This window comes from Euphorbia lathyris, chromosome 6, assembly GCF_963576675.1.
Source record: "Euphorbia lathyris chromosome 6, ddEupLath1.1, whole genome shotgun sequence".
Classification (NCBI taxonomy): Eukaryota; Viridiplantae; Streptophyta; class Magnoliopsida; order Malpighiales; family Euphorbiaceae; genus Euphorbia; species Euphorbia lathyris.
In genome coordinates this window covers 6220447-6230575 of record NC_088915.1, presented here as the reverse complement: position 1 = coordinate 6230575, position 10129 = coordinate 6220447, and the positions used below count along the sequence as shown (strand labels likewise).

Genomic DNA, 10129 nt, shown 5'->3' with positions numbered 1-10129 from the left:
TGTTGATTAATTTAAAACAAACTCATATTAGACATTTTACGTAATAAAATCAACAGTTCACCATAATTTGACCAAAAACTAATAATTAAACATTAATAACAAACAACCAACAACAACAGTAAACAGTTTCCTGTAACTGACAACAGCAACATCTATTAACTAACAACCGAATCAAACAGACCCTAAAAGAACTGATAGTTAAAGCTCGAGAATAACCGTCGAGAATAACCGAGAAAGAACAACATAACCATTCATTCACAAACCACTCCAAGATAGGAGCAAAACAATAGAATACACATAGAGAGAGAAAGAAGAGAGAGAGAGAAAGAAGTAAAACAAAGGCCTGTTTCTTTACAGTTTTAAGAAACTTAAGCCATATCCCCCCAAACCCCTAAACAAAAACAGTCAAAACTTCCCCACTACATATATAGAGAGACCAACCCATCATCACATCACTAAACCAACCTAACAATTAACAAAAAAAAAAAAAAAAGGGTATACAGATTAGCCATTACTAGGTTGAATGATACAGAAATTCAGGTCACGGGTTCGGGTTCGAGTCTTAGGAGCGACCTCTTACCACCAAAAAAAAATTGGCAGGGGAAGGCTTGCCCCCAATACACTCCTTGTGGTGGGACCCCTCCCCGGACCCTCGGGTGGGCCGCCCTTTTAGGGGCAATTAGAGTTTTTACCAGGCCCTCCGTAATAAAAGTAATGTCCCCAATCTCCGTTACTTCCAGTTTGAACATCATAGCAATTAGATTGTTCAGTGAATGTACCTATTCCTTTTGGAGCTTTGAGGTTGTTTGATTCGTCAACTACTTGAATGTTTCGGAAATAGCTCGCTTTTCCGAACCCTTCTTCGGGGAATCGTCCGCTTCCCATTTGAGTTGATGTGTGTTCTCCATTTGGTTCTGAGTTTACTACTTCTCCTCCCCATTCTATCATTGATGCACTCTCTGCTAAGTATGAGAAGAGGAATGATGGCCAGTATCCTAAGACGTAGTCGTTCCCGAATTGCATCCACCAGTGTCCTTCTTTCGGATCCTACACGAGAAATGGGTGTCGTGATTAGTCGTAAACTTGGAGATGGTTACTGGGTTTAGGTCATGGTTTTGGGGGTTGCTGAAAGATTGCATCTTTTTATTCGGGTTTACTTCATGATTCCGTTATTAGTCAAAGACTCGTAATGGATTACCGTTAGGGCCGTCAACTTCTGACACGGCAACATGATTTATAGAGGCAATCCGTTTGACACAACAAACTCAACATGATTATCATTTTTATTGCATTTAAGTTGTATATAACCATGTGATATATATAGATCACTAACACGACAATATTCGACACCATTAACTACCGCGTCTACTTAATGATTTTGGAGTCTGCAAAAAGATTTCGTCTATTTATTTATATTCTAATCCTATTGAACCATTTAGGAAGGGGTAAGGGTCAAATATACCCTTTAACTTTTTGAGGGTGTAACAATAAATACCCGTGAAAATTACCGAGTTTATGTAAGACAATTACGACACGACATCCCGTTTTGACACTATTAACTACTGGGTTTACGTAATGAATTTGGAATCTACAGAAAGATTTCATCTTTTTACTTATATTCTAATCCTATTGAACCATTTAAGAAGAGGTCAAGGGTCCAAAATACCCCTAACGTATTTGGGCGCGCCTAATTAAACCCGTAAACATTTTCAAGGGTGCAATGTTAAATACCGACATTTCCCTTGAAACGGAGGGGCAAAAACAACAAACTAATATTTCAAATTACCCCGAATGTATTTAGGCACGCCTAATTAAACCCTTTACCGAGATTCTTCACCGTATTCTCCGGAAAAGGAGCAAACTTTAGCAATGCAAAAGAATCAGACCTTTACCCATTTAAGTATCTAAGTAACTCATGAAAAGATGACTCCAAAGAATCTTAGAATCTGATCACAAATAATGTTTCAGTTTCTGACACACTATAAAATCCAATCAAAGATCACATGTGACTTTTTACTGTAACATAACAGTTACTTTTTGAATTTTTTACTTTGGGCTTTAGTAAAATGTTTTTTACCAGAGGCAATTATTGAAAGAGTGGAAGTTGGAATTTACCTTCCAGACAAGAATGCTAATATCATATTGGGAATTGCGGAAGCCAGAAACAGGAGAGATGCTTGCACCCATTGCTATCTCACTGTTTATCTGAATAAAGCCTGAACATAGTAGATTATAGCAACCTGTGGCTTGATATGCATCACTCTGTAAAATTTTTCACCAAAAAAAAAAAAAAGAAAAAAAATCAATAAACCATTTTAGACATTGTTGAAAATATTCAAAAGGGGTAAATTGAATCGACGGGACTGTCACTGAAGTTTGGGGTCTATTTCAAGGTCAGATTCATGGCCGCTGAACTTTAACATTATAGCAATCGAACTTCAAAATGTAACATAAAAGTCACTAAATTTTATACTTTCAAACATTATGGCTAGTGAAGTGAACTTCAATTAACGCCTCAAAATCACTGCTGATGACGGTAAAGTAGAAAATTCCAAGAATTGATGATATTATATGCAGCTTTAATTATTCAACTTCCTTGTTTTGAGGCCGTTTAGGATTTGTTTGATTAGGAGAGAAAGTGAATGTTTAAAGATGGAAAAGCTCCGAAAATGGTGATTTTGGAAAATAAAAACGTGGGTACATGATAAATGTGGTTCTAAAAAACTTTAATTCTTGGACGTTTCCATTTTTAGGTCGTCAATAGTCATTTTGAGATGATAATTGAAGTTTAGTGTCACAATGTTAGAAAGCGTAAAGTTGAGGGACTTTTATGTTAGGTTTCGCATTTTAGTGGCCATAACATGATAAATGTGGTTCTAAACAAATTTAATTCTTGGACGCTTCTATTTTTTAGGTCTTCAATAGTCATTTTGAGATGTTAATTGAAGTTTAGTGGTCATAATGTTAGGAAGTGTAAAATCGAGTGACTTTTATGTTACGTTTTGAAGTTTAGTGGTCATAACATGAAAATGAGTAAAGTTCAGTGTCCATGGGTGTGTAATTCACCCAACTTTTCTTTGAAAAAAGGTAATTCTAGCCAATTCAAACACAAAAAGTCGCAGAACAATGACATGACAGCCACGTTGAAAAATACTTTTACGTATGAGGTGACGGTTAAGTGTGCACGAGAAAATGAAGTTTAGTGACCTTTTCGAAATAGATCCAAACTTCAGGGACCATCAGTGCAATTTACATATTCAAAGGGTAGCAAAAGAAAATTGGAAGCTTACAGTCCAGTAGGTGAAAAGTCTTGTATTGTTGTCACCATATAGATCTGGACTCACCTGTTTCAGTCCACAAAAAAACATTAAGATAAGGTACAATAATGTTGAGTTTTATTTGGTTCAATTATCACGGGTAAAATACGTCTATGACCCTTGAACTTTACATTATATCGTTCAAGTCCAAATCGAAGAAAATCTGTTAAAATTATCGAAATGATGACATGGAAATAAGAACTTGTCCATAATTTATGGTGATATGGATAGAAAAAGGCCGATGAGGTAGTCAAACTTGTCCATGTCATCAATTCGTTGATATTTTAACGGATTTTCTACGATTTGGACATTAATGTTAAATAATGTAAATGTCACAAAATAAGTTTTGAGGCCATAATATTAGTAATGCTATAGTTCAAAGACGTGTGTATATTTGAATTTTGAACCAAATAATCTCTGTCAAAACCCGATGTATTTGGCACAAAAAATCGAATGACCTCATTAGCCCCTGAACTTCGTTAAAGTGACTTATTGCCCCCATGAACTTGCTTAAAATGATTTATTGACTCCATGAACTTGTTTAAAGTGATACCACACTTCAACTTGCCCAAATAGTCTTATTTTGCCGCATAGCACTAGGAGGGTTGATCATGTTACTTTTAAGCAAGTTATGGAGACCAACGACATACTGTGTTGCACAGAAACGGTAACTGACACCAGGAAACGTTATTTCTAAAAATATAGCTAAGAAATGGTCTTGGAAACAGACACAAAATGAGGAAACGGAAAATGACACGGAAACAGACACCGAGAAAAGTTATTTCTAAAAAAATATAGCTAGGAAATGGTATTGGAAACCGAAAAGAAACGTTATTTCTAAACATAAGGGTTTCCGTGCAACATAGACAACTTTGAAGTATAGGGGGTCATTCGATTTTTCGGGCCAAGTTCAGCCAGTTAACCAGTATAATACCTGCCAACCAGCTTCAATGCTGTTGAGATCTTCACCAAAAGAACCTCCTAATATCCATAACTGAGACAAGCTAAACTCATTAGCTTGTTGAATTTTGGGTTCCCAAACATTAATGGTTGCTTTTGCTCCATAATACTTGTCTCCTTCCACATAAGCTATAGCATGCTAAAAAATCACCACAAAAACACACAACTCCATTGATAAGAAGCCCAAATTCGAGAACCAAAGAACATAAAAGGCCTAATACATCTCCAGCCGCCTCGAGTTGTCCAAAATCTGCAACCGACCACCCCCCGAACTTCAAAATGCTACAACTAACACCCTCAACTTGCTTAATTGGAACAAATAAGCCCTCAAATGTAGCGTGGCAGCATGTGAATGACAGAGCGTGATAGTAGGGGTTAGTTGTAACATTTTGAAGTTCCAATCACGCGCTGCCACGTGCCATTTGAGGGGTTATTTGTTCCAAACAAGCAAGTTGGTCACTGAACTTACATGGTTGTCTCAAAATGGTCACTCAACTTCAATTTGTCTCAGTAAAATCATTCAACTTTGAATTTTGTCAATTAGGTCACTCACCCGATTTTCATAAAACGCATCAAAATAATGACATGGGTGACACGTCAACATGAGTTAACTCAGATCTCTGACCGAAACGAAATGTGACAGCCACATGTCGGATATTTTCATGAAAAACACTAAATTTTTTTTTTTTCATAAAATATCGACACGTGATAGCCATACGTGGATGTCATGTGTCATTTCGGTCAGAAATATGAGTTGTCTCATACTAACATGTCACCTATGTCATCATTCTGATTTTTTTAATCACAAAAATCGCAAGAGCGACCCAATTGAGACAAAACTCAAAGTTAAGTGACCATTTTCAGACAACCATGTAAGTTCAGTGACCAATTGTGCATTTAACCCGCCATTTAAGGGGTTATTTGTTCCATACAAGCAAGTTGAGGGGTTTAGTTATAACGTTTTGAAGTTGAGGGGGTCAAGGGGCCGGAGACGTATTATGCCAACATAAAATAAGAAAAAGATAAGAACTTTGAGTGAAAATTACTTGGTGGCCACTTTGATTAATGAGATCAGGATCTGCAGACCTAGGTTTTGGGATGGATCTGTGCTTCTTCCTACCATACCTTTTAACTGAACTTGCTCTCAAAACATCATCTTTCTTCGTTCTTCTTATGGGTATGGTACCTTCTGGACATTTTCCATTACTATGCCATAACTGGTTAATTGGGTTTGTTCTTTCTTTTGATTCTGTAGCTGCCTTGTTCTCATTAAACACACTGGCCGGATTGTAATTGGGTCTCGTCTGAAGAAAATGAATTAAGATTAGCAAAATCATGTGAAAGTGACTGAAAGTGCTAGGGCTGTAAATGAGCCGAGCCGCTTAGCGTTCGGCTCGATAAAAGCTCAACTCGATTTGTAAATGAGCCGAGCTTGAGCACGGTGAAGCTCGAAGCAGGCTTGATTATAGGTTCATGAACAAGCTCATGAGAAAGCTCGATTATAATGTTCATGAACACGAACTACAAGCTTGGTTTCATTTTTTTTTTCAATAATAATATTTCCATAAGGGGGAAATGTAAAACAACGTGGTTTTGAGTAATCCGGCTTCATAAGTTCCTAAGCATGCCGGAAAATCACCAAAAAAAGCTAGAAAAACTTGACCAAAACCCGTATTTTTTGTATTAAATTAGCTAAAAAGAAAAAATCATCTAGCTTTAGTTTTATAGATTTCAAAATCATGTAGTTTTATGTTAAAGAAATTTCAAATCAACATAATTAATGAGTTGCTCGCGAGCAAAGTCCATCAACTGAATTAATGAGCTGTTTGCGAGCAAAAGCTCGTGAACAGGCTCGTTAACAAGCTCGCAAACAGCTCGTGAGTAACTCATGAACAGAATATTGAGCTCCAGCTCGTTAACTTTCAGACGAGCCGACCCTGAGCAGGCCAAAGCTTGGCTCGTCTCACTTACAGCCCTAGAAAGTGACTGAAAGTGCATGAAAGTTCCTGAAAGTGTAAGTTTTTTACTGAAGAAAACATATTAAGATTAGCAAAATCAAAGGAAAAAACATGTGAAAGTGACTGAAAGTTGGTGAAAGTGTCTGAAAGTGCCTGAAAGTGAGAGTTTTTCGCTGACCTGAATCTTGTGGTCTTTCAGAAAAGGATGATCAAAAGCTGGCTGATTAGTAATGGGAACACAATCTATTGTATCTCCATCTGGGCTCTGTGTGTTCATCAACAAAAAAGGATATTAAAATGAGATTCTCAAGAGATTTAGCCAAACAAATCATGAGTTACAGAAGAAAAGAGTATTTTAGTTGTATATTCACAAAAGGAAAATAATTGCAGAGAGAGAAAAGAAAGTAAATAATCACAAAATCATTCAAGTGTGATATACTTTTGAGCATTCATGATAATTTTGATTGATGAAATGAGGAAAAGAAAATGCAGGAAAATCTAAGAATTAGATCCGTTTTTTTGAATATTTTATTTAATTGAAATATGACTGCAAAAATAAATAAATACATATATAAAATCTTCAACTAACAGACTGAACTATGAGAATGTTTTAATTTAAATCCATTTCACAATACATAAAAAACGGACATTTTCTTTCATTTTCCTCCACTTTCTCAGCAACCAAACAGAAATTTCAGAGAGAAGAAAAGAGGGAGAAAGAGAGAGATTAAAATACTAAAATAACCAGAGCCAATAAAACCACTAGCAGACTGAGCTATAAGAAATTTAACAAAGAAAATCAAAACAAATTTTCCCTCATTTTCCTCCACTTTCTCAGTAACCAAACAGGAATTTCAGGGAGAGAGAGAGATTAAAAAAAATAAAATAACCACAGCGAATAAAACCACAAGCAGACTGAGCTATAAGAATGTCTTAAATCAATTTCACAAAGAAAATCAAAACAAATTTTCCCTCATTTTCCACCACTTTCTCAGTAACCAAACAGGAATTTCAGAGAGAAAGTGGTAGAGAGAGAGAGAGATTAAAAAAAATCTTTCAATAACCAGACCCAATAAAAACACTAGCAGACTGAGCTATAAGAATGTCTTAAATCAATTTCACAAAGAACAACAAAACAAATTTTCTTTCATTTTCTTCTGTTTTCCTCGGTTTTCTCATTAACCAAACAGGAATTTCAGAGAGAAAGAGAGATTTAAAAAAATAAAAATAACCAGAGACGAATAAAACCACTAGCAGACTAAGCTATAAAGAATGTCTTAAATCAATTTCACAAAGAAAATCAAAACTCATTTTCCTCCGTTTTCTCAGTAACCAAACAGGAATTTCAGGGAGAGAGAGATTAATAAAAACAGAGAGAATAAAACCACTAGCAGACTGAGCTATAAGAATGTCTTAAATCAATTTCACAAAGAACAACAAAACAAATTTTCTTTCACTTTCCTCCATTTTCCTCCATTTTCCCCCATTTTCTCAGTAACCAAACAGGAATTTCAGAGAGAGAGAGAAATTACCTCAATGCTCTTAACACCGGGTTTATTCAAGCGATTCAAGTGTTTTTCCACCTCAAACTTCTGCCTCTCCACACCTAATCTACCACCTGAACTTACTGAAAACAGACCCAATAAACAAAAAACCACCACCGCAAACCCTCTGTTTCTACTAAAATGCGCAACACAATCACCGGCGCCCATTTTTTACAGACGAAAAATTAAATTAAAACCCACAAAAATAGGGTTCCGATTAACCAGATTAACCAGATTCTCTATGCACAAAAACTCAAAGAGTGAAAGAAAAGAGAGTGAAATAGCTTTTTTCCCCTCTTCTTCTCTGCTTATCCTACGCACCCTCTGAGCTTAATTTGATGGAGGAAAAGAAAAAATCCAAAAGAAAACAATGCCCACCACTACCTATCTCTCACAGTGAGGAAGAACCCACTTTCTCTCTCTAGAAACTAAACTTTCTTGTCATTTTTCTCACTCTCTCTCTCTCCACTTTCTTATTAAAAACTGTCCCTTTCTGTGTCTGTGTAAACTATAGGTAGAAATTGCAGTGGCAACCCACTTTTTTGAAAATAAAATAAATTATTTTAATTTTTGGAACTTTTTATTATCTTTTGATATAAAAAAAATGTAATTATAAAGGGTAAAAGAATAGAATCTCAAAAGATTTTTAAAAAAATAATAATTAAATAAAAGAAGTATTTGAGGTCTTTTAAAAAAAAAAATTATTTGAGGTTGATGTTTTTTTTTTCATTTTTGTTTGATTAAGTGATTTATTTTATTTTCTTTTATAAATTTTCCGAACAGGAGTAAGTGAATTTGATCATTCACCGTTAGATATAGGTTTATTAAATCTAAGCTTCAAAATGCTTTGAATCACCACCTTAGGATTCTAATAACCTAGATCTAACGGTGAATGAGCAAATTCACTTGCTCATTAAGATGCATGTGATCAAAACAGTTTTCCGACTATCTCGTTAGGTGGATCCTTTTCCAATTAAAGTTTAATATACGAAATTGTTCAAATTTAATTTTAACATTTCAAGCAAACTCAATTTTAGAATGCGTTACTGAAAATTTGAAAAGTTTTTTACTTTTATTTAATTGTTATATCAGATTTTTCAAACATCGTTATATCTAAGATATTCAATGCGATACTAACAGTTATAAAAAAAATCGTTAAAAATACTATCAATTAATGTTCAGATTTGAGTCTAACGTATGAAATGGTCAAATTTTAACTTTAACGTTTTCAAACAATATCAATCTTAGCCAACGTTAGTGAAATTTTGAAAAAAACTTTGTTTGACTTGTATTTAGTTATCACATTGGACCTTTCAAATATCAAATTATATTTAAGATATTTAATGTGTTACTAACGGTTCCAAAAAAAAAACTGTTAAAATACTAACAATTAAGTGGGTCACATATAATTTAATCATAATTTTTTATATTAAAGTGTCTAAAATATTTACTGTTTTATTAATATAGTTACAAATAATTAACTAAAAATGTATTAAATTATTCAAGTTTATCGAAAAACATGTTTGGAATGTGTGATGTGACAGTTAAATAACAGTCAAACTAGTTTTTTCAGAAAAATTATAACGTATGGCAGACTTTGGTGGGGATTTATTTTTTCACTCTGTTTCGCTCATCTAATCTCTCTAATGTTGATATGGAAGATGACGAGTATGGTAGAGACGTATGGGAAGGCAGCGCTTGCATCCTCGTATGATTGTAGTGAGATGGAGGCAGCAATTAAGACGATTAACTTGAACAAAGCTCTTGCACCTGACGGGATGACATGGCTTTATTAGGGAAACTGGGACTTGGTTGGGGATAATGTGATCGATTTTGTCCTGAAATTACTTGAGACATGTGAGATGCCAAAAGACATGAATCATACTCAGATTACTCTTATCCTAAAGGTAAAACATCCCACTTTAGTGAAGGATTTAAGACTGATTCATCTTTGCAACGTTCTATATAAGGTGATATCAAAGGTCCTAACTAATGGATTGAAATTTGTACTGCCTAGTATTATTTACCACACACATAGTGCATTTATCCTAAGTACATTGATCACATATAACGCTCTAATAGCTTTTGAGGTTTTACATAAATGAAGATGCGATTGAACGGAAGAGTTGGCCAGTTTGCTCTAAAGTTGGATATGAGTAAAGCATATGATAAAATGGAATGACACTTCCTAGATAGAGTTATGAAGCACTTAGAGTTCTCGGATCATTTTCCGTTTCTTGATAATCCATTGTATCTCCACTATCTCTTTCTCATTTTTAGTGAATGGTCAATCGAGAGGCTGTCGTGTTCCAGAGAAAGGATTGAGGCAATGGGACCCCATTTCTCCCTA

At 34.9% G+C, this 10129-nt stretch overlaps 1 protein-coding gene across 1 annotated transcript; it reads right to left on the bottom strand.

Annotated features, from left to right (window-relative positions):
- Nucleotides 1–225: 225 nt before the first annotated feature.
- Nucleotides 226–8246, bottom strand: LOC136232435 (protein neprosin). Its single transcript, XM_066021611.1, has 7 exons — nt 7768–8246; nt 6414–6500; nt 5324–5581; nt 4252–4416; nt 3291–3344; nt 2116–2262; nt 226–1047 (listed from the first exon to the last, which is right to left on the bottom strand). Exons 1-7 carry the CDS (start codon nt 7945–7947, stop codon nt 670–672), a joined length of 1269 nt encoding a protein of 422 aa, XP_065877683.1. The 5' UTR covers nt 7948–8246; the 3' UTR covers nt 226–669.
- Nucleotides 8247–10129: the final 1883 nt, after the last annotated feature.